This window comes from Bufo gargarizans, chromosome 9 (genome assembly GCF_014858855.1).
Source record: "Bufo gargarizans isolate SCDJY-AF-19 chromosome 9, ASM1485885v1, whole genome shotgun sequence".
NCBI lineage: Eukaryota > Metazoa > Chordata > Amphibia > Anura > Bufonidae > Bufo > Bufo gargarizans.
The window spans coordinates 485074-510599 of NC_058088.1; the positions used below are offsets into that span (position 1 = coordinate 485074).

Consider the following 25526-nt stretch of genomic DNA (forward strand, 5'->3'; position numbering starts at 1 on the left):
AGAGCTGTGTGAGGGCTTATTTTTTGCGGCGCAATCTGTATTTTTCAATCATACAATTATATCATTTTGGGATGTGTATGACTTCTTGATCATTTTTTAAGAGGTGAAGTTGGCAAGTTTGACATTTTATTCTGTTTTATCGTATACCGTTTGCCGTATAGGATAATAATAGATTTTAATAATACAGGTGTTTTTGCTTGCAGCAATATCCATTTTTAATTTTTTATGTACTTTTATTTTAATTTTAAGGAAAGGGGGGTGATTTGAATGTTCATATTTTTTAATTTTTTTAAATACTTTTTTCTTTTTTCTTACACTTTTTTATAGTTCCTCTAAGAAACTATAACAAGCAATTATTAGATTGCTTCTCTCATAGACTCCAATGCATTAGCATTGGAGTCTATGAGAATATTACACCCGCAAGGTCTCTATAGGAACTAATGTGCAGCAGCCTCCTGTCACTCAGGGGGGCAGGGGCTGCTGCACACACACTCTAGCTCCCCCAATCCTTGCGCTCCCAGTTTTTACATCGCAGATGCCGTGGTCCCATTTGTTTTTTGAGGTTGTGTTTTTTTTTTTTTATGATTGCACTAGTTGAAATTGTGAAATAAAATAATAATAATATTAATATTCTACTAATTATTGTTGATGCAGCTTCTCTTCTCCAGGCTAAGCTGTATTACAATGATGGAGCGAGTAATGAGGTTGATTAGCTCTTATTTTACTCATATTCAATTTTCAAAAAATCAGCAAACATAGGGAAGATTGGCTTTTTGACATCTGTGTCATGAAATTTCTTCCAGCTTAGTATTATTCTGTAAAGTTTAGAGAAACAAATCTGCTGCTATAACCTGGATGCACTCTGCAGAAGATCATTCATTCATATCATGTGTCTTTAGCATATAAGTATATCTATAATTGTTTAACTTCAAAATTCCTGACATTTTTTTTTATCTCTAAGTTCATTTTTAAGAAGTAGTCTAAAATTAAAGAACCATACCTTTTTGAGTGACTTAAACACTTCTTTGCTATTGAGTTGAAGAATGTTTCCCAAGATGGGCAATGGTGTTGGCCCCGGTGGCATTTTACCTTTGCTCTTCCCTTTTATGGCTTGCTTTTTGCTTAGAAACACGAAGACTATGCATGCTAGTAGTAGCAAAGTAGTTGTTCCTATGAACTCCATTTTTACTGTGCTCTTCTGAATTCAATGCAGCACTAGGTGAAACAGGACTATTTATATGTAGGATCCAAAAAGAGGGTTGTGTTTGGCAAACCTGATAGTTAATAGGCATCGACTGTGGATGTTTACTTTTCTGCAGGTAAACTTAACTCTTTGTGTAGGATCCAACCACACTGACTGTGAGGCTGGAGCATGACTCATCATTGCACTTGAAGTACAAAGATTAAGAAAAATGTAATAATCCATACATTTCTGAAAGCATGTAGCATAGGACTTTGCAGAGGAGAAATAAACATACATGCATTGTTCATCAGCTCACAAATGATATTATCATTATAATTTGTGCTTCTGTGGTAAAACATTCGAAGTGTGCTAAATAACTTTTTGTAAGGTAGATGTATTATTTTATTTTTTATTTTATAATTAGGCTTAAAGGCTATGAACACCTTGTATTGGCATTGTATATAAAATGAAAAATCAATCCACTTTGCAAAAGTCTTTTTAAAATATTTTCTTTTGTTTGTTTTTAAGAAAACTACGAAGGCGTATGTACGTATCTCCATGGTAACAGACTACAAACAAATTCTATATCATCTGATCTTGCAGTCAGACTTCATTAATCTGTACCTCATGTTTCTAACTTAACCACTACAGGACCGCTGTACGCAGGATTGCGTCTTTGCGGCGGCCCTGTTATTCCGAGTGGACGCGCCAGGGCGTCATCTCGCGAGACACGAGATTTCCTGTAAACGCGCGCACACAGGCACGCGCGCGTTCACAGGAACCGGAGGTAAACTAGCTGATCTACAGCCTGCCAGTGGTCATCGTTCGCTGGCAGGCTGTAGATGTGATTTTTTTAACCCCTTAAAGGTATATTAGACGCTGTTTTGATAACAGCGTCTAATATACCTGCTACCTGGTCCTCTGGAGGTCCCTTTTGCTTGAATCGACCACCAAAGGACACAGGTAGCTTTGTAATAAGTAGCACCAAACACCACTACACTACACCCCCCCCCCCGTCACTTATTAACCCTTTATTAACCCCTGATCACCACATATTAGATTCCCTGATCACCCCCCCTGTCATTGATCACCCCCCTGTAAGGCTCCATTCAGACGTCCGTATGTGTTTTTTTGCGGATCCGATCCATGGATCCGCTGATCCGCAAAACACATACGGACGTCTGAATGGAGCCTTACAGAGGGGTGATCAATGACATATAGCCCATATAGAATCCCTGATCACCCCCTGTCATTGATCACCCCCCTGTAAGGCTGGCTCCATTCAGAGGTCCGTTTGTGTTTTTCGGATCCACGGATCCATGGATCGGTTCCGCAAAACACATACGGACGTCTGAATGGAGCATTACAGGGGAGTGATCACCCCATATAGACTCCCTGATCACCCCCCTGTCATTGATCACCCCCCTGTAAGGCTGGCTCCATTCAGACGTCCGTATGTGTTTTGCGGATACACGGATCTATGGATCGGATCCGCAAAACACATATGGACCTCTGAATGGAGCCTTACAGGGGGGTGATCAATGACAGGGGGTGATCAATGACAGAGTGGTGATCACCCCATATAGACTCTCTGATCACCCCCCTGTAAGGCTCCATTCAGACATTTTTTGGGCACAAGTTACCGGATATAGATTTTTATTTTATTTTCTTCTTACAAAGTCTTATATTCCACTAACTTGTGACAAAAAAATAAAATCTCACATGAACTCACCATACCCCTCACGGAATACAAATGTGTAAACTTTTTTAGACATTTATATTCCAGACTTCTTCTCACACTTTAGGGCCCCTAAAATGCCAGGGCAGTATAAATACCCCACATGTGACCCCATTTTGGAAAGAAAACACCCCAAGGTATTTTGTGAGGGGCATGGCGAGTTCATGTAAAATTTAATTTTTTGTCACAAGTTAGCGGAAAGGGAGACTTTGTGAGAAAAAACAAAAAAAAAAATCAATTTCCACTAACTTGTGGCAAAAATAAAACTTATGAACTTGCCATGCCCCTCACGGAATACCTTGGGTGTCTTCTTTCCAAAATGGGGTCACATGTGGGGTATTTATACTGCCCTGGCATTTTAGGGGCCCTAAAGCGTGAGAAGAAGTCTGGGATCCAAATGCCCTCCTAAAAGATACTCATTGGAATTTGGGCCCCTTTGCGCACCTAGGCTGCAAAAAAAGTGTCACACATGTGGTATCGCCGTACTCAGGAGAAGTTGGGCAATATAATGACAACTTTGTATAAAAAAAATGGGAAAAGTTGACTTTTAGAGAGATATTTCTCTCACCCAGCATGGGTATATGTAAAAATACACCCCAAAACACATTGCCCAACTTCTCCTGAGTACGGCGATACCACATGTGTGACACTTTTTTGCAGCCTAGGTGGGCAAAGGGGCCCAAATTCCAATGAGTACTTTTAGGATTTTACAGGGCATTTTTTACACATTTGGATTCCAGACTTCTTCTTACGCATTAGGGCCCCTAAAATGCCAGGGCAGTATAACTACCCCACAAGTGACCAGATTTTGGAAAGAAGACACTCCAAGGTATTTCGGGATGGGCATAGTGAGTTCATGGAAGTTTTTATTTTTTGTCACAAGTTAGTGGAATATGAGACTTTGTAAGGAAAAAAAAAAAATCATCATTTTCCGCTAACTTGTGACAAAAAATGCCACATATGTATAGTTTTTCTTGTGTTTTATTGCTGAAAAAATTAAAAACTTTGGAAAAACAAATTGTTTATTTGCATCACCATATTCTTACACCCATAACATTTTTATTTTTATGTGTAGAGAGCTGTGTGAGGGCTTATTTTTTGCGGTGCAATCTGTATTTTTCAATAATACAATTATATCATTTTGGGATGAGTATGACTTCTTGATCATTTTTTAAGAGGTGAAGTTGGCAAGTTTGACATTTTATTCTGTTTTACTGTTTGCCGTATAGGATAATAATAGATTTTAATAATACAAGCGTTTTTGCTTGCAGCAATATCCATTTTTAATTTTTTATGTACTTTTATTTTAATTTTAAGAAAAGGGGGTGATTTGAATGTTTATATTTTTTAATTTTTTAAAATACTTTTTTCTTTTTTCTTACACTTTTTTATAGTTCCCCTAAAAAACTATAACAAGCAATTATTAGATTGCTTCTCTCATAGACTCCAATGCATTAGCATTGGAGTCTATGAGAATATTACACCGGCAAGGTCTCTATAGGAACTAATGTGCAGCAGCCTCCTGTCACTCAGGGGGGCAGGGGCTGCTGTACACACACTCTAGCTCCCCCAATCCTTGCGCTCCCAGTTTTTACATCGCAGATGCCTTGGTCCCATTTGTTTTTTGAGGTTGTGTTTTTTTTTTTTTTATGATTGCACTAGTTGAAATTGTGAAATAAAATAATAATAATAATAATAATAATAGTAATATTCTACTAATTATTGTTGATGCAGCTTCTCTTCTCCAGGCTAAGCTGTATTACAATGATGGAGCGAGTAATGAGGTTCATTAGCTCTTATTTTACTCATATTCAATTTTCAAGAAATCAGCAAACATGGGGAAGATTGGCTTTTTGACATCTGTGTCATGAAATTTCTTCCAGCTTAGTATTATTCTGTAAAGTTTAGAGAAACAAATCTGCTGCTATAACCTGGATGCACTCTGCAGAAGATCATTCATTCATATCATGTGTCTTTAGCATATAAGTATATCTATAATTGTTTAACTTCAAAATTTTCAAAATTCCTGAATTTTTTTTATCTCTAAGTTCATTTTTAAGAAGTAGTCTAAAATTAAAGAAACATACCTTTTTGAGTGACTTAAACACTTCTTTGCTATTGAGTTGAAGAATGTTTCCCAAGATGGGCAATGGTGTTGGCCCCGGTGGCATTTTGCCTTTGCTCTTCCCTTTTATGGCTTGCTTTTTGCTTAGAAACACGAAGACTATGCATGCTAGTAGTAGCAAAGTAGTTGCTCCTATGAACTCCATTTTTACAGTGCTCTTCTGAATTCAATGCAGCACTAGGTGAAACAGGACTATTTATATGTAGGATCCAAAAAGAGGGTTGTGTTTGGCAAACCTGATAGTTAATAGGCATCGACTGTGGATGTTTACTTTTCTGCAGGTAAACTCAACTCTTTGTGTAGGATCCAACCACACTGACTGTGAGGCAGGAGCATGACTCATCATTGCACTGTAAGTACAAAGATTTAGAAAAATGTAATAATCCATACATTTCTGAAAGCATGTAGCATAGGACTTTGCAGAGGAGAAATAAACATAAATGTATTGTTCATCAGCTCACAAATGATGTTATCATTATAATTTGTGCTTCTGTGGTAAAACATTCAAAGTGTGCTAAATAACTTTTTGTAAGGTAGATGTATTATTTATTTTTTATTTTATAATTAGGCTTAAAGGCTATGAACACCTTCTATTGGCATTGTATATAAAATGAAAAATCAATCCACTTTGCAAAAGTCTTGTTAAAATATTTTCTTTTGTTTGTTTTTATGAAAATTACGAAAGGCGTATGTACGTATCTCCATGGTAACAGACTACAAACAAACTCTATATCATCTGATCTTGCAGTCAGACTTCATTAATCTGTACCTCATGTTTCTAACTTAACCACTACAGGACCGCTGTACGCAGGATTGCGTCTTTGCGGCGGCCCTGTTATTCCGAGTGGACGCGCCGGGGCGTCATCTCGCGAGACGCGAGATTTCCTGTGAACGCGCACACACAGGCACGCGCGTTCACAGGAACCGGAGGTAAACTAGCTGATCTACAGCCTGCCAGTGGTGATCGTTCGCTGGCAGGCTGTAGATGTGATTTTTTTAACCCCTAAAAGGTATATTAGACGCTGTTTTGATAACAGCGTCTAATATACCTGCTACCTGGTCCTCTGGAGGTCCCTTTGGCTTGAATCGACCACCAGAGGACACAGGCAGCTCTGTAACAAGTAGCACCAAACACCACTACACTACACTACACCCCCCGTCACTTATTAACCCCTTATTAACCCCTGATCACCACATATTAGATTCCCTGATCACCCCCTTGTCATTGATCACCCCATTGTCATTGATCACCCCCCTGTAAGGCTCCATTCAGACATCCGTATGTGTTTTGCGGATCCGATCCATGGATCCGCGGATCCGCAAAACACATACGGACGTCTGAATGGAGCCTTACAGGGGGGTGATCAATGACATATAGCCCATATAGACTCCCTGATCACCCCCCTGTCATTGATCACCCCCCTGTAAAGCTGGCTCCATTCAGAGGTCCGTATGTGTTCTGCGGATGCACGGATCCATGGATCGGATCCGCAAAACACATACGGAAGTCTGAATGGAGCCTTACAGGGGGGTGATCACCCCATATAGACTCCCTGATCACCCCCCTGTCATTGATCACCCCACTGTAAGGCTGGCTCCATTCAGACGTCCATATGTGTTTTGCTGATGCACGGATCTATGGATCGGATCCGCAAAACACATACAGACGTCTGAATGGAGCCTTACAGGGGGGTGATCAATGACATATAGCCCATATAGACTCCCTGATCACCCCCTGTCATTGATCACCCCCCTGTAATGCTGGCTCCATTCAGAGGTCCGTATGTGTTTTGCGGATCCACGGATCCATGGATCGGATCCGCAAAACACATACGGACATCTGAATGGATCCTTACAGGGGGGTGATCAATGAAAGGGGGGTGATCACCCCATATAGACTCCCTGATCACCCCTCTGCCATTGATCACCCCCCTGTAAGGCTCCATTCAGACGTCCGTATGTGTTTTGTGGATCCGATCCATGGATCTGTGGATCCGCAAAACACATATGGAACTCTGAATGGAGCCTTACAGGGGGGTGATCAATGACAGGGGGGTGATCAATGACAGGGGGGTGATCACACCATATAGACTCCCTGATCACCCCCCTGTCATTGATCACCCCCCTCTAAGGCTCCATTCAGACATTTTTTTGGCACAAGTTAGCAGATATTGATTTTTATTTTATTTTTTTCTTACAAAGTCTTATATTCCACTAACTTGTGACAAAAAAAAATTAAAATCTCACATGAACTCACCATACCCCTCACGGAATACAAATGCGTAAACTTTTTTAGACATTTATATTCCAGACTTCTTCTCACACTTTAGGGCCCCTAAAATGCCAGGGCAGTATAAATACCCCACATGTGACCCCATTTTGGAAAGAAAACACCCCAAGGTATTTTGTGAGGGGCATGGCGAGTTCATGTAAAATAAAAAATTTTGTCACAAGTTAGCGGAAAGGGAGACTTGTGGCAAAAAAAAAAACAACTTCTATAAACTTGCCATGCCCCTCACGGTATACCTTGGGGTGTCTTCTTTCCAAAATGGGGTCACATGTGGGGTATTTATACTGCCCTGGCATTTTAGGGGCACCAAAGCGTGAGAAGAAGTCTGGAATCGAAATGCCCTCCTAAAAGATACTCATTGGAATTTGGGCCCCTTTGCGCACCTTGGCTGCAAAAAAGTGTCACACATGTGGTATCGCCGTACTCAGGAGAAGTTGGGCAATATAATGACAACTTTGTATAAAAAAATGGGAAAAGTTGACTTTTAGAGAGATATTTCTCTCACCCAGCATGGGTATATGTAAAAATACACCCCAAAACACATTGCCCAACTTCTCCTGAGTACGGCGATACCACATGTGTGACACTTTTTTGCAGCCTAGGTGGGCAAAGGGGCCCAAATTCCAATGAGTACTTTTAGAATTTTACAGGGCATTTTTTACACATTTGGATTCCAGACTTCTTCTCACGCATTAGGGCCCCTAAAATGCCAGGGCAGTATAACTACCCCACAAGTGACCCCATTTTGGAAAGAAGACACTCCAAGGTATTTCGTGATTGGCATAGTGAGTTCATGGAAGTTTTTATATTTTGTCACAAGTTAGTGGAATATGAGACTTTGTAAGGAAAAAAATAAAAAATCATCATTTTCCGCTAACTTGTGACAAAAAATAAAAATTTCCATGAACTCACTATGCCCATCAGTGAATACCTTAGGGTGTCTACTTTCCAAAATGGGGTCATTTGTGGGGGGTTTCTACTGATTGGGCATTGTAGAACCTCAGGAAACATGACAGGTGCTCAGAAAGTCAGAGCTGCTTCAAAATGCGGAAATTCACATTTTTGTACCGTAGTTTGTAAACGGTATAACTTTTACCCAAACATTTTTTTTTATCAAAGACATGTAGAACAATAAATTTAGAGAAAAATTTATATATAGATGCCGTAAAATAAAAAAATTACAACTGAAAGTGAAAAATTTCATTTTTTTGCAAAAATTTTGGTAAAATTCGATTAATAACAAAAAAAAGTAAAAATGTCAGCAGCAATGAAATACCACCAAATGAAAGCTCTATTAGTGAAAAGAAAAGGAGGTAAAATTAATTTGAGTGGTAAGTTGCATGACCGAGCAATAAACGGTGAAAGTAGTGTAGTGCAGAATTGTAAAAAGTGGTCTGGTCATTAAGGGGGTTTAAGCTAGTAGAGCTGAGGTGGTTAAAATTGGTAGATTAACAAGAGTAAAGACAGAAAAATTGCAAAATATTACTTGTGGTGTCACACTATAAATGGTTAGTTTATTGTCTGCTATCATTTAGACAGGCAGTTCTGCATATGAGCTGCAGAGACTATTTATACTACACTAGACTACTCTAACACACAGGAGCAAAGCAAAGGAAATTGGTGTTCCACCTTTTTTTTAATCTTCACTATTTGTCACACATTAAAAATCTCCACTGTGCACATTGTTATCAATCTGTTAGCCATCGATATATGTGAATTGAATGACCAATTGGCTCGCAATGCCTCCTGTCTGTGCAAAGTAGTTAAAGCAATATGAGCCTGGATCATACAGTACATAACTGATTCCCTGGTGATGAATCAAGGTCTACTCTCTCTCTCTGAATCATTGGGGAAGGCTTCACCCTTCTGACTTCTTTCTTAAATTCTTCATCCATGAGAACTCTGGAACCTATACAGCCTAGCCTCTCTTCTCTTAACCACTTCACCCCCCCTAGGTGAAACCCCCTTCATGACCAGAGCACTTTTTACACTTCGGCACTACACTACTTTCACCGTTTATCGCTCGGTCATGCAACTTACCATACAAATGAATTTTCTTCTCACTAATAGAGCTTTCATTTGGTGGTATTTCATTGCTGCTGGCATTTTTACTTTTTTTGTTATTAATCAAAATGTAATGATTTTTTTGCAAAAAAATGACATTTTTCACTTTCAGCTGTAAAATTTTGCAAAAAAAACGACATCCATATATAAATTTTTCGCCAAATTTATTGTTCTACATGTCTTTGATAAAAAAAAAATGTTTGGGCAAAAAAAAATGGTTTGGGTAAAAGTTAAAGCATTTACAAACTATGGTACAAAAATGTGAATTTCCGCTTTTTGAAACAGCTCTGACTTTCTGAGCACCTGTCATGATTCCTGAGGTTCTACAATGCCCAAACAGTAGAAAACCCCCACAAATGACCCCATTTCGGAAAGTAGACACCCTAAGGTATTCGCTGATGGGCATAGTGAGTTCATAGAACTTTTTATTTTTTGTCACAAGTTAGCGGAAAATGATGATGATTTTATTTTTTTTATTTTTTCTTACAAAGTCTCATATTCCACTAACTTGCGACAAAAAATAAAAAATTCTAGGAACTCGCCATGCCCCTCACGGAATACCTTGGGGTGTCTTCTTTCCAAAATGGGGTCACTTGTGGGGTAGTTATACTGCCCTGGCAATTTAGGGGCCCAAATGTGTGAGAAGAACTTTGCAATCAAAATGTGTAAAAAATGACCCGTGAAATCCAAAAGGTGCACTTTGGAATATGTGCCCCTTTGCCCACCTTGGCAGCAAAAAAGTGTGACACATCTGGTATCGCCGTACTCAGGAGAAGTTGGGGAATGTGTTTTGGGGTGTCATTTTACATATACCCATGCTGGATGAGAGAAATATCTTGGCAAAAGACAACTTTTCCCATTTTTTTATACAAAGTTGGCATTTGACCAAGATATTTTTCTCGCCCAGCATGGGTATATGTAAAATGACACCACAAAACACATTCCCCAACTTCTCCTGAGTACGGCGATACCAGATGTGTCACACTTTTTTGCTGCCAAGGTGGGCAAAGGGGCACATATTCCAAAGTGCACCTTTCAGATTTTGCAGGCCATTTTTTACACATTTTGATTGCAAGGTACTTCTCACACATTTGGGCCCCTAAATTGCCAGGGCAGTATAACTACGCCACAAGTGACCCCATTTTGGAAAGAAGACACCCCAAGGTATTTCGTGAGGGGCATGGCGAGTTCCTCTAATTTTTTATTTTTTGTCACAAGTTAGCGGAAAATGATGATTTTTTTTTTTCTCTTTTTTCCTTACAAAGTCTCATATTCCACTAACTTGCGACAAAAAATAAAAAATTCTAGGAACTCGCCATGCCCCTCACGGAATACCTTGGGGTGTCTTCTTTCCAAAATGGGGGCACATGTGGCGTAGTTATACTGCCCTGGCAATTTAGGGGCCCATATGTGTGAGAAGTACTTTGCAATCAAAATCTGTAAAAAATGACCGGTGAAATCCGAAAGGTGCACTTTGGAATATGTGCCCCTTTGCCCACCTTGGCATCAAAAAAGTGTCACACATCTGGTATCGCCGTACTCAGGAGAAGTTGGGGAATGTGTATTGGGGTGTCATTTTACATATACCCATGCTGGGTGAGAGAAATATCTTGGCAAAAGACAACTTTTCCCATTTTTTTATACAAAGTTGGCATTTGACCAAGATATTTTTCTCACCCAGCATGGGTATATGTAAAATGACACCCTGAAACACATTCCTCAACTTCTCCTGAGTACGGCGATACCAGATGTGTGACACTTTTTTGCAGCCTAGATGCGCAAAGGGGCCCAAATTCCTTTTAGGAGGGCATTTTTAGACATTTGGATCCCAGACTTCTTCTCATGCTTTAGGGCCCCTAAAAAGCCAGGGCAGTATAAATACCCCACATGTGACCCCACTTTGGAAAGAAGACACCCCAAGGTATCCAATGAGGGGCCTGGCAAGTTCATAGAATTTTTTTTTTTTTTGCATAAGTTAGCGGAAATTGATTTTTTTTTTTTTCTCACAAAGTCTCACTTTCCGCTAACTTAGGACAAAAATTTAAATCTTTCATGGACTCAATATGCCCCTCAGCAAATACCTTGGGGTGTCTTCTTTCCAATATGGGGTCAGTTGTGGGGTGTTTGTACTGCCCTGGCATTTGAGGGTCTCCGCAATCATTACATGTATGGCCAGCATTAGGAGTTTCTGCTATTCTCCTTATATTGAGCATACAGGTAATGAGATTTTTTTTTCCGTTCAGCCTCTGGGCTGAAAGAAAAAAATGAACGGCACAGATTTCTTCATTCGCATCGATCAATGTGGATGAAAAAATCTCTGCCAAAAAAAAAAAATGGAGGGGAAAGGCATCTGCCAGGACATAGGAGCTCCGCCCTACATCCATACCCACTTAGCTCGTATGCCCTGGCCAACCAGATTTCTCCATTCACATCAATCGATGTGGATGAATAAATCATTGCTGGGATTTTTTTTAATTTTTTTTTTAAATATATATATACAAAGTGCTTGCCAAAGCATAGGAACGCCGCCTCCTCCTCAGCTCGTATGCCTTGGCAAACGTATCTGTCACTGCAGAGGAGAAAATCCCGTCTTGCAGCACCGCATACACCGACTTGCGTGTAATCTGACAGCAGCGCAATGCTTCTGTCAGAATGCACATCTGTGCTGCAGCTAGTCAATCGGTTGGTCCACCTGGAAGGTAAAAAAAGAAAAAAAAAAAGAAAAGAAAAAACCAGGCCGCAACGCAATAATTTTATTAACTTTGCAACAGAACATATAAACTTTAACTTTTTTAACTGAACATTAACCTTTTTGCTTACTGGTGTGTTTTTTGTTTTTTTTTACCTTTATAGAACAAACCTCTCCTTCCCCATGGGTCAATGTGCAAAGCGCAAATCGCCCAAAGATGTGGCGAAGTGCGTTATGCACTTTGTCCCATGTGAAAGGAGACGTTTGCAGCAGCAGTGAGTGAATGGGCCCTAATAGCCCTGTGTGCCTATCCTGGTGAGATGATCCCTATGCTAATAGTGTACCTGTGAGTGGTACTTCCGGAAACACTCTCCAAAGCATAGGGCAGGGTGGTCCGGACAGTCAGGACAGAAATAGCGGGTGTCACGCCTTATTCCACTCCTGCTACAGACACAACATCTTTTTCGGGGTGACTGTTGGGTTGAGGTACCAGGAACGACATTGGGGAAATGTCGCTCGTGTAGACGGCTAACTACACTGGTGGTTGGGGCCACGGAACCTCCTGGATACAGGAGGTTCTCGATGATCTCTTCCTGAAATTTGAGGAAGGATCCAGTTCTCCCAGCCTTACTGTAGAGAACAAAACTATTGTACAGAGCCAATTGAATTAAATATACAGACACCTTCTTATACCAGCGTCTGGTGCGTCGGGAAACTAAATACGGAGACAACATCTGGTCATTGAAGTCGACCCCTCCCATGTGGAGGTTATAGTCGTGGACTGAGAGGGGCTTTTCAATGACACGGGTTGCTCGCTCAATTTGTATTGTCGTGTCTGCGTGATTGGAGGAGAGCATGTAAAGTTCACGCTTGTCTCTCCATTTCACCGCGAGCAGTTCTTCGTTACACAGTGCGGCCCCTTGCAAGACGGGTGGTAACGAGCCGTTGGGGGAAGCCCGCGCGACTAGTTCGCGCGGTACCACAGGCGCCAATCCGTTCTAGAAACAAATGCCTAAAGAGGGCCACACTTGTGTAAAAATTGTCCACATAAAGATGGTACCCCTTGCCGAATAAGGGTGACACCAAGTCCCAAACTGTCTTCCCACTGCTCCCCAGGTAGTCAGGGCAACCGACCGGCTCCAGGGTCTGATCTTTTCCCTCATAGACCCGAAATTTGTGGGTATAGCCTGTGGCCCTTTCACAGAGCTTATACAATTTGACCCCATACCGGGCGCGCTTGCTTGGGATGTATTGTTTGAAGCCAAGGCGCCCGGTAAAATGTATCAGGGACTCGTCTATGCAGATGTTTTGCTCTGGGGTATAAATATCTGCAAATTTCTGGTTGAAATGGTCTATGAGGGGCCGAATTTTGTGGAGCCGGTCAAAAGCAGGGTGGCCCCTGGGACGGGAGGCGGTGTTGTCACTAAAGTGCAGGAACCGCAGGATGGCCTCAAAACGTGCCCTGGACATGGCAGCAGAGAACATGGGCATGTGATGAATCGGGTTCGTGGACCAATATGACCGCAATTCATGCTTTTTTGTCAGGCCCATGTTGAGGAGGAGGCCCAGAAAAGTTTTAAGTTCGGAAACTTGGACTGGTTTCCACCGGAAAGGCTGGGCATAAAAGCTTCCCGGGTTAGCGGTGATAAATTGTGTGGCATACCTGTTTGTTTCGGCCACAACTATGTCTAAAAGCTCCGCAGTCAAGAACAGCTCAAAAAATCCCAGGGCCGAACCGATCTGAGCCGTCTCAACCCGAACTCCAGACTGGGCAGTGAAAGGGAAAACTACAGGTGCGGCTGAAGTTGGGGACTGCCAATCAGGGTTTGCCAGCACCTCTGGGATTCTAGGGGCTCTACGGGCACGTCTTTGCGGTGGCTGCGACGGGGTCACTACTGCACGTGCCACCGTACCAGCTTCAACTGCCCTTCTGGTGCTCGCTACTTCACCAGGTTGTACGGCAGTGCTGCTACTAGGTCCAGGGAGGGCTGGGCTGCTGGTGTATGCCTCACCACGTAATCCGACAGCACCAGCCCCACTCTGCTGCTCTTGAAGCGGATCCTGCGCAACCTGCGGTCTAGCGACACGGGGCCGGGTACGCCTGGTGGTATCAGGGACCTCAGCCTCCTCGTCCGAACTTTGGGTCAGAGAGCCACTGCTTTCTACAGGTTCGTATTCTGACCCGCTGGATTCATCAGATGAGGGTTCCCACTCCTCATCCGACTGGGTCAGAAGCCTGTAGGCCTCTTCAGAGGAATACCCCCTGTTAGACATGTGGGCAACTAAATTTAGGGGTATTCCCTGAGACTACCCAAGAAAAAAAAAGCAAGCCTGTCTTACAAAGGGGAGGCTATCGAAGTACCGGAGGCCGCTGCGGTTGATAAAAAATATCAAAACTGATTTTTTTTATCGCCGCAGTGCGTGTACAGTGAATGTGCAGTGATCAAAAAAAATTTTTTTTTTGTCACTGCGGTGGGGCGGGTGTGGGCGAACGCACGTGTGGGCGACCGATCAGGCCTGATCGGGCAAACACTGCGTTTTGGGTGGAGGGCGAACTAAAGTGACACTAATACAATTATAGATCTGACCGTGATCAGTTTTGATCACTTCCAGATACTATAAAAGTACAAATGCTGATTAGCGATACGCTAATCAGCGAATAACGGACTGCGGTGCGGTGGGCTGGGTGCTAACTGATCGCTAACTACCTAACCAAGGGACCTAAACTATACCTAAAACCTAACGGTCAATAACAGTGAAAAAAAAAAGTGACAGTTTGCACTGATCACTTTTTTCTTTTCACTTGTGATTGACAGGGGTGATCAAAGGGGTGATCAAAGGGTTAATTGGGGTTCAGGGGGGTGATCAGGGGCTATAGTGTAGTGTTTGGTGTACTCACTGTGAAGCCTGCTCCTCTGCTGGATCCAACCGACGAAAAGAACCAGCAGAGGAGCAGGCAGCCATATAACAGATCATATTTACTAATATGATCTGCTATCTGGCACTTTGATTGGATTTTTTAAAAATCAGCAACCTGCCAGCCACGATCATTGGCTGGCAGGTTGCTGACTAAATACTTCTGTGCGAAATGCCGGCGCGAACTGCGCATGCGCGCGCGCATAGTCGCGTCATCTCGCGTCTCGCGAGATGACGCGTATATGCGTGACTGTGCGCAGCGCTGCCACCTCCGGAACGCACATGTGCGTTAGGCGGTCCGGAGGTGGTTAAAGGGAACCTGTCACCAAAAAAACGGATACTAAACTGTTAATAGTACCTTATAGTGCTGCAGAGTAGTTTCCTAATGCACTCTTTGATTGTTTAGCCGCATCTAGCCTCCTGGAGAAATCGTTGTTTTATTCAGCCTCTGCCCCCTGCTTCAAGTCAGGTTTGAAGTCAAGGGGGCAGCCACCTAGGCGTCTCGAATGCTGCTCTCCCCGCCTCCCGCCGCCTTTATTGACTCGCCGGATATCAGTGCCGGGACCGCGCTCTCAGACCGCATGCGCAGTAAAGGGCTGCTGCAGCGTGATCCCGGCTCCGGCTCGTACACTCAGCCGGCTTCAGTTTCTACTGCGCATATGCCCGCCAGCTTTACATAGTAGCGCAGTTACAGAACATGCCGGGCGCATGCGCAGTAGAAACTGAAGCCGGCTGAGTGTACGAGCCAGAGTCAGGATCGAGCTACAGCAGCCCTTTACTGTGCATGCGGTCTGGGAGTGCGGTCCCGGCACTGAGATCCGGCGTGTCAATAAAGGCGGCGGCAGGTGGGGAGAGCAGCATTCGAGACGCCTAGGCGGCTGCCCCCTTGACTTTAAACCTGACTTGAAGCAGGGGGCAGCGGCTGAATAAAACAACTAATTCTCCAGGAGGCTAGATGCGGCTAAACAATCAAAGAGTGCATTAGAAACTACTCTGCAGCACTATAAGGTACTATTAACAGTTTAGTATCCGTTTTTTTGGTGACAGGTTTAGAGTTGAGCGAACATCTGGATGTTCGGGTTCGAGAAGTTCGGCCAAACTTCCCGGAAATGTTCGAGTTCGGGATGCGAACCCGACCCGAACTTCGCCCCGAGCCCGAACCCCATTGAAGGCAATGGGGACCCGAACTTTTCGGCACTAAAAAGGCTGTAAAACTACCCAGGAAAGGGCTAGAGGGCTGAAAAAGGCAGCAACATGTAGTTAAATCCCCTGCAAACAAATGTGTATAGGGAAATGAATAAAAATAAAATAAATAAAAATTAACCAATATCAATTGGAGAGAGGTTTCATAGCAGAGAATCAGGCTTCATGTCACCCACCACTGGAACAGGCCACTGTCAGATATTTAGACACCGGCACCCAGACAGAGGAGAGAGGTCCCATAGCAGAGAATCAGGCTTCATGTCATAGCAGAGAATCAGGCTTCATGTCACCCACCACTGGAACAGGCCATTGTCAGATATTTTTAGGTCCCGGCACCCAGACAGAGGAGAGAGGTCCCATAGCAGAGAATCAGGCTTCATGTCATAGCAGAGAATCATGCTTAATGTCATAGCAGAGAATCAGGCTTCATGTCATAGCAGAGAATCAGGCTTTATGTCACCCAACACTGGAACAGGCCACTGTCAGATATTTTTAGGCCCCGGCACCCAGACAGAGGAGAGAGGTCCCATAGCAGAGAATCAGGCTTCATGTCATAGCAGAGAATCAGGCTTCATGTCACCCACCACTGGAACAGGCCATTGTCAGATATTTTTAGGCCCCGGCACCCAGACAGAGGAGAGAGGTCCCATAGCAGAGAATCAGGCTTCATGTCATAGCAGAGAATCAGGCTTCATGTCACCCACCACTGGAACAGGCCATTGTCAGATATTTTTAGGCCCCGGCACCCAGACAGAGGAGAGGTTCATTCAACTTTGGGTTGCCCAGCAATATAATGGTAAAATGAAAATAAAAATAGGATTGAATGATATATGGTTAAGGGGAGGTAGTTATAAATGTCTAATCTGCACAAGGGATGGACAGGTCCTGTGGGATCCATGCCTGGTTCATTTTTATGAACGTCAGCTTGTCCACATTGGCTGTAGACAGGTGGCTGCGTTTGTCTGTAATGACGCCCCCTGCCGTGCTGAATACACGTTCAGACAAAACGCTGGCCGCCGGGCAGGCCAGCACCTCCAAGGCATAAAAGGCTAGCTCTGGCCACTTGGACAATTTGGAGACCCAGAAGTTGAATGGGGCCGAACCATCAGTCTGTACGTGGAGGGGTGTGCACACGTACTGTTCCACCATGTTAGTGAAATGTTGCCTCCTGATAACACGTTCCATATCACGTGGCGGTGCAGTTAGCTGTGGCGTGTTGACAAAACTTTTCCACATCTATGCCATGCTAACCCTGCCCTCAGAGGAGCTGGCCGTGACACAGCTGCGTTGGCGACCTCTTGCTCCTCCTCTGCCTTGGTCTTGGGCTTCCACTTGTTCCCCTGTGACATTTGGGAATGCTCTCAGTAGCGCGTCTACCAATGTGCGCTTGTACTCGCGCATCTTCCAATCACGCTCCAGTGCAGGAAGTAAGGTGGGCACATTGTCTTTGTACCGTGGATCCAGCAGGGTGGCAACCCAGTAGTCCGCACATGTTAAAATGTGGGCAACTCTGCTGTCGTTGCGCAGGCACTGCAGCATGTAGTCGCTCATGTGTGCCAGGCTGCCCAGAGGTAAGGACAAGCAACAGGGCACACAGGTCTCGCATGGAGTCCCAGTCATTGGTGGTGAAGTGGTGCTGTTTCGCAGTGCGACTGACCCGTGCGTGCTGCAGCTGAAACTCCACTATGGCCTGCTGCTGCTCACACAGTCTGTCCAGCATGTGCAAGATGGAGTTCAACCAGGTGGATACGTCGCATATGAGGCGGTGAGTGGGAAGGCCGAAGTTACGCTGTAGCGCAGACAGGCAAGCAGCGGCAGGATGTGAACGCCGGAAGCGCGAACAGACGGCCCGCACTTTATGCAGCAGCTCTGACATGTCGGGGTAGTTGTGACTGAACTTCTGCACCACCAAATTCAGCACATGCGCCAGGCAAGGGATGTGCGTCAAACCGGCTAGTCCCAGAGCTGCAACGAGATTTCGCCCATTATCGCACACCACCAGGCCGGGCTTGAGGCTCACCGGCAGCAACCACTCGTCGGTCTGTTGTTCTATACCCCGCCACAACTCCTGTGCGGTGTGGGGCCTGTCCCCCAAACATATGAGTTTCAGAATGGCCTGCTGACGTTTACTCTGAGCTGTGCTGAAGTTGGTGGTGAAGGTGTGTGGCTGACTGGATGAGCAGGTGGAAGAAGAGGAGGAGGAAGCTGAGTAGGAGGAGGAGGCAACAGGAGGTAAAGAATGTTGCCCTGCGATCCTTGGCGGCGGAAGGACGTCCGCCAAACAGCTCTCCGCCTGGGGCCCAGCCGCCACTACATTTACCCAGTGTGCCGTTAGGGAGATATAGCGTCCCTGGCCGTGCTTAATGGTCCACGTATCTGTGGTTAGGTGGACCTTGCCACAGATGGCGTTGTGCAGTGCACACTTGATTTTATCGGATACTTGGTTGTGCAGGGAAGGCACGGCTCTCTTGGAGAAGTAGTGCCGGCTGGGAACAACATACGGTGGGACAGCAAGCGACATGAGCTGTTTGAAGCTGTCTGTGTCCACCAGCCTAAATGACAGCATTTCATAGGCCAGTAGTTTAGAAATGCTGGCATTCAGGGCCAGGGATCGAGGGTGGCTAGGTGGGAATTTACGATTTCTCTCAAATGTTTGTGAGATGAAGAGCTGAACGCTGCCGTGTGACATGGTTGAGATGCTTGGTGACTGAGGTGGTGGTGTTGGTGGTACATCCCCTGTTTGCTGGGCGGCAGGTGCCAACGTTCTTCCAGAGGCGGAGGAAGAGGCCGAGGCGGCAGCAGCAGAAGAGGCCGAGGCGGCAGCAGCAGGAGAGGTAGCAGGGGGAGCCTGAGTGGCTTCCTTGTTATTAAGGTGTTTACTCCACTGCAGTTCATGCTTTGCGTGCATGTGCCTGGTCATGCAGGTTGTGCTCAGGTTCAGAACGTTAATGCCTCGCTTCAGACTCTGATGGCACAGCGTGCAAACCACTCGGGTCTTGTCGTCAGCACATTGTTTGAAGAAGTGCCATGCCAGGGAACTCCTTGAAGCTGCCTTTGGGGTGCTCGGTCCCAGATGGCGGCGGTCAGTAGCAGACGGAGTCTCTTGGCGGCGGGTGTTCTGCTTTTGCCCACTACTCCCTCTTTTGCTACGCTGTTGGCTCGGTCTCACCACTGCCTCTTCCTCCGAACTGTGAAAGTCAGTGGAACGACCTTCATTCCATGTAGGGTCTAGGACCTCATCGTCCCCTGCATCGTCTTCCACCCAGTCTTGATCCCTGACCTCCTGTTCAGTCTGCACACTGCAGAAAGACGCAGCAGTTGGCACCTGTGTTTCGTCATCATCAGAGACGTGCTGAGGTGGTATTCCCATGTCCTCATCATCAGGAAACATAAGTGGTTGTGCGTCAGTGCATTCTATGTCTTCCACCGCTGGGGAAGGGCTAGGTGGATGCCCTTGGGAAACCCTGCCAGCGGAGTCTTCAAACAGCATAAGAGACTGCTGCATAACTTGAGGCTCAGACAGTTTCTCTGGTATGCATGGGGGTGATGTGACAGACTGATGGGCTTGGTTTTCAGGTGCCATCTGTGCGCTTTCTGCAGAAGACTGGGTGGGAGATAATGTGAACGTGCTGGGTCCACTGTCGGCCACCCAATTGACTAATGCCTGTACCTGCTCAGGCCTTACCATCCTTAGAACGGCATTGGGCCCCACCAAATATCGCTGTAAATTTTGGCGGCTACTGGGACCTGAGTTAGTTGGTACACTAGGACGTGTGGCTGTGGCAGAACGGCCACGTCCTCTCCCAGCACCAGAGGGTCCACTAACACCACCACGACCATGTCCGCGTCCCTTACTAGATGTTTTCCTCACTGTTACCGTTCACCACAATAAGAAAAATATTATTTGGCCCAATGTATTGAATTCAAATTCAGGCCTTTTTTTACAGACACCTAACACTATCTGGCTATCTATTTAGGTACCGTATTACACTAATAAAGGCACAGCAATAACGACAGATTTAGCTGAATATAAATTTGAGGCCTATTATTTAGGCGCTGGGTGACAGGTATACGTTTACAGACAGAATTAGACTTGGAATTGCACAGTAGCGTGTGTGTGAAGTTATTGAGAATGACCCTATGTGCACCTTGAATCTTATATACCCTTTTAGGGATAAATTTAAAGTAGGCCTTATACAGCAGAAACCACTAAATTAGAGAATTGCTAAATTGGGAATTGTATTTCAACCCAGAACAAAATCTGTGCTTTGACGGACACTAAATAACTTGACCAGCCACAGCAATAACCACAGATTTAGATGAATATAAATTTGAGGCCTATTATTTAGGCGCTGGGTGACAGGTATACGTTTACACACAGAATTAGACTTGGAATTGCACAGTAGCGTGTGTGTGAAGTTATTGAGAATGACCCTATCTGCACCTTGAATCTAATATACCCTTTTAATGAATAGATTTAAAGTAGCCCTGATACAGCAGAAACCACTAATTTAGGAAATTGCTAAGTTGGGAATTGTATTTCAACCCTGAACAAAAATATATCCTTTGCCAGACAGCAGACAGTATTACAATTGGCTGGCCACAGCTGAAACACCAGATTTAGGGTACTGCTATTTTGGCAATTGTATTTCACCCCTCAATAAAATAGCAAGCACAGCCAAGTCCCTGATGTAGGATATAGCCAAAAAATAACCTCACTATTGATGGTTAAATGCACTTGGTGACAGCTTGCCCCTGATGTAGGATATAGCCAAAAAATAACCACACTAATGATGGTTAAATGCACTTGGTGACAGCTTGCCCCTGATGTAGGACATAGCCAAAAAATAACCACACTATTGATGGTTAAATGTTCTTGATGGCAGCTTGTGCTGGCGCACCACAAGACACAAAATGGCCGCCTATCACCCCAGAAAAAAGTGACTGAAAAACGCTCTGGGCAGCCTAAAAACAGTGAGCAATTGAATAGCAGCAGTTCAATGATCCACAGCTGTAGATCGATCACTGAATTAAGTATTTTGGAGGAGTTGATCACTGCCTAATCTCGCCCTAACGTCGCAGCTGCAACCTCTCCCTACACTGATCAGAGCAGAGTGACGTGCGGCGCTACGTGACTCCAGCTTAAATAGAGGCTGGGTCACATGCTGCACTGGCCAATCACAGCCATGCCAATAGTAGGCATGGCTGTGACGGCCTCTTGGGGCAAGTAGTATGACGCTTGTTGATTGGCTGCTTTGCAGCCTTTCAGAAAGCGCCAAGAAAGCGACGAACACCGAACCCGAACCCGGACTTTTACGAAAATGTTCGGGTTCGGGTCCGTGTCACGGACACCCCAAAATTCGGTACGAACCCGAACTATACAGTTCGGGTTCGCTCATCCCTACTCATGACCAGATAGTACAAAACACCTCAGTTTCTTCATAGGGTAAACCCAGCTACCCCTGAGGTCTGTTGGAGATGCAACTCCGAAACAGGAACTTTGTCCCACATCTGGTGGGGGTGTATTAAAATACGTCCCTTCTGGCGTCAAGTTGAGTCCACCATTAATTAGATATGCCCTTCAAGATGTCCCATAGTATTGGATCCTAAGCTTTTGATGCTCTGGTGTCCAAACCACACTTTTTCTCCAGCAAAAACAAAACTACCTATACTGTTGCTCGCAGCAGCCAGGCTACTTGTTCCCCTGAAATGGAAGCAAGATGGACCTCCCTCACTAAAAAAATGGTGGGAAAAAACTAACCAAATCTACCGCTTGGAGGAATTGGCAGCCTGGGAAGGGGGAAATCGACAGAAATTTCTTGATCTATGACAGCCTTGGAGACTGTTTCGTAGCTTGGCTTGACCCCCCTTCACTCTAACTTTCCACTCTAACTCTCCAGCTCTACAATCGGAACCTTTTCCCTTTCCCCTCCATCCACCTTCTTTTTGTATGTTGCCCCTATTAGACCTTGAACACACGCCATGTTATTCAGGGCCTTCCTTTGTCTGTCCATGTCTTTGTGTGTATGTCATTTTGTTTGAAATCCAGCAATAAAGCTAACAATCATACTCTGTACTAAGCACAGTCTTGGATGTTTTCTAAGTATATCAAAAAGGATCCTGTATTGTAAAGTTTACAGTGTATTTGTTATACTCGCTATACTTGCCTGTGATTGTATCTGTGAGCTTTTGTTATTCGACTGAATAAACAGAAAATTGGCAAAGAAAAAGTATATTAGGTATTGCCACATCCGAAACAATCTGCTCTATAAAAATGTCACATGACCTAACCCCTCAGGTGAACGCTGTAAAAATAAATAAATTTGTGCTAAAACAACCAGTTTTTTGGTCACCTTGCGCCATAAAGTGTAATGATGAGTGATCAAAAAATCATATGTACCCAAAAATGGTACCAATAAAAACTCTTCCTGCAAAAAAGAAGCCCCTGCACAAGACGATTGGCAGAAAAATAAAAAAATATATGGCGTTCAGAAAGTGAAAACACAAAAACATAATAAAAAAATGCTTTATTATGTAAAACTGAAGCAAACAAACAAAGAAAGTAGACATATTTGATATTATTGCATCCGTAACAAAATGCTCTATAAAAATAGAACATGATCTACCCTGTCAGATGAATGTTGTAAAAAAAAAAAAAAAAACTGTGCTAAAAGCCATTTTTTAGTTACCTTGTCTCACAAAAATGTAATATAGAGCTATTAAAAGTCATATGTACCCCAATATAGTACCAATAAAACTGGCACCTTATCCCCTAGTTTCCCAAATGGGGTAAACTTTTGGGAGTTGCATCGGAGGGGCTTCAAATGGCTTAAAAAAAACCTGTGAATTTTTTCAAATTTTTGTTAACTTTTGGATATTTTTTATAAATAAAGGTAAAACATATTGACTCAAATTTACCATTAACATGAAGTACATTGTGTCACGAGAAAACAATATCTGAATGGCTTGGATAAGTAAAAGCGTTCCAAAGTTATTGCCACATAAAGTGACACATGTCAGATTTGCAAAATTAGGCCTGGTCAGGAAGGGGGCAAATGGCCCGGCTGGAAGTGGTTAAAAAAAAATTAAAATAAAGAAACATATTTGGTACCACCGTGTCTTTAAAGACCAGCTCAATACAAATATCACAATTATGCCAAAATTATTCTTAGCTGTCTTACATTTAGACCATTTTCTATGTCTAAAAAAGGTGTAGAAAATAGTAAATGACAATGGCCTGCGGGCTCCTTCCCTTCCTCGCCTATGTCACACACCCTCTTTTAGACCTGGCCCGAGCGAGGAAAAGCAATAATTATGGCACAAATGAACTTTTTACCGCAATCTGCATCAGAAAGTATTTCTGTTTGATAAATGATCCCATAATATCAAGCGATCAAAAAGTTGTATGTACCCCAAAATAGTACCAATAAAAAAAATGTCTCCTTATCCGAGCAAAAATAAGCCTTCACTCAAGACCATCCCAAAGAAAAAAAATAATGGCTCTAAGAAAATGGCAACACAATACTATGATTTTTTTTCTCCAAAAATGCTCTTATTGTGTAATACAAAAAAAATACCGTATTTTTCGCCCCATAAGATGCACCAAACTGGGGGGAAAATGCCCCTGCATCTTATGCGATGAATACTAATGAGCGCTTCCATTATGGAAGCGCGCATTAGTACCGGAGGACCAGGAAGTAGTGAAGGCTCTGCACTCATTGCTTCCTGGTCCTTGTCTGTCGGCTATGCAGGCTATGCAGCGTGAGGGCACTCTGTGACCTGGTCACAGCACAGCTGACAGCAGCAGGAAGGGGATTACGCTGGAGGAGAGGAGCTGCGGCGTCCAGGAGCAGGAGATGTAAGTGGTTTAGTGGCTGAGGGCTGCTGAATAATGGCTGGGGGCTGATTATATATGACTGGGGGCTGGTTATTTGACTGGGGGCTGGTTACATATGGCTGGGGGCAGATTACATATGGCTGAGGGCTTATCACATATGGTTGGAAGCTGATATGAGGCATGGAGGACTGTGAGCTAAGGTCTGATTAATATTCTTGGTCTGATTGGTGGTCTGACCTGAGGTGTAAGGAAAAATATTTTTTCTTATTGTCCTCCTCTAAAACCTAGGTGCCTCTTAGGGGCCGATGCGTCTTATAGGGCGAACAATACGGTATTTGATATCACCACATCTGTTACGACCAGCTCTTTAAATATATCACATGATTTACCTCATCAGGTAAACATTGTAAAAATAGCTTTATTTGTCACCTTGTGTAATGCAAGGCACCAACGAAACAGACCAGTGAGGATGAAGTCAAAGGGGTTTATTAACAAAATAAACAAAGTCCAGGTAAACTTCACTGGGCAAACATCAGGCAGACAAAAAATGAAGGAAAGCCAGGAGTAGTCCTGATCTGTGCATAAGTCTCTATGCAACTTGCCAGGTAAACGGATGCGTCATGGAAAGTCCACTGGAACGGAGAGAGTCCCAGCAAACTTCAGTCAGTAGCTAGCAGTACTGACCTGCACCTGGATAAGGAGGGATAACAGTGGGCACTGACCGACCTGGGAGGCCACCTTTTATGTGCCTGCTAACAAATCCCAGGGCGCCAAGTGTCCACTCCCCACAGGTCATGATCCTGCCCTACACCTGTGTACAAGGCTTTGGTCGGTTATTAGTCAATTAGACCAATGCCGGCCCCCTAATTTGCTTTGAACTTGCGGCCAGGTGCTATTTCCTTCGCTGGTCGGCAAAGTGCGTACGTGCGACCGCTTATCCCCTTGCAAACCCATTTTAGAACGTAAATGCGGATGCATGACAGGCTCTACGAGAGTGCGAGAGTGCACGAGCGTGTCGACATGGACACCGGAATGGAATCCGCAATAGGCACCGGAAACAAGCTCGGCCGCAGCGTACTGCCACTAGCCCGGCCAAGCTGTCCCACGAAAGCCATGCGCTCTTCCCCTCCAGCGCACATGCGAACACATCCTCGCATCAGTTCGCTAAGGGGTCGGAGCTGGTGTATTAATGGAGACACGCGTAACCTCTCCCGCAGCTCCACAAGGACCCTTTTTGGTCACACCGGAGTGCGAGACAGGTGAGGATCTTACACCTTACCTCTCAAAAAATACTCTTATTGTGTAAACCTTAAAAAAATAGACATATTTGGTATCGCCACATCGGTAACTATCATTTATATAAAAATATCACATGATCTACCGCATCATGTAAGTACTGTAAAAAAATAAAAATAAAATTACTTTTTTGTCACCTGGCCATTAACATAATATCAAGTATTAAAAAGACTTATGTACCCAAA

The 25526-nt window shown here is 44.0% G+C and overlaps 1 protein-coding gene across 2 annotated transcripts in view; it reads right to left on the bottom strand.

Annotated features, from left to right (window-relative positions):
* LOC122946193 (cytochrome P450 2C16-like) overlaps positions 1 to 5220 on the bottom strand; it is a 72906-nt gene extending 67686 nt beyond the window's left edge. Inside the window, exon 1 of one of the 2 annotated variants that reach the window (XM_044305630.1) lies at positions 5009 to 5220. In XM_044305630.1, coding sequence (XP_044161565.1) covers positions 5009 to 5191 — 183 coding nt within the window. In that variant the 5' untranslated portion in view covers positions 5192 to 5220. Of the gene's footprint in view, positions 1 to 1000; positions 1199 to 5008 lie in introns of those variants that run through there. The other variant, XM_044305629.1, reaches the window with a different exon arrangement.
* Between the last annotated feature and the right edge of the window lie 20306 nt (positions 5221 to 25526).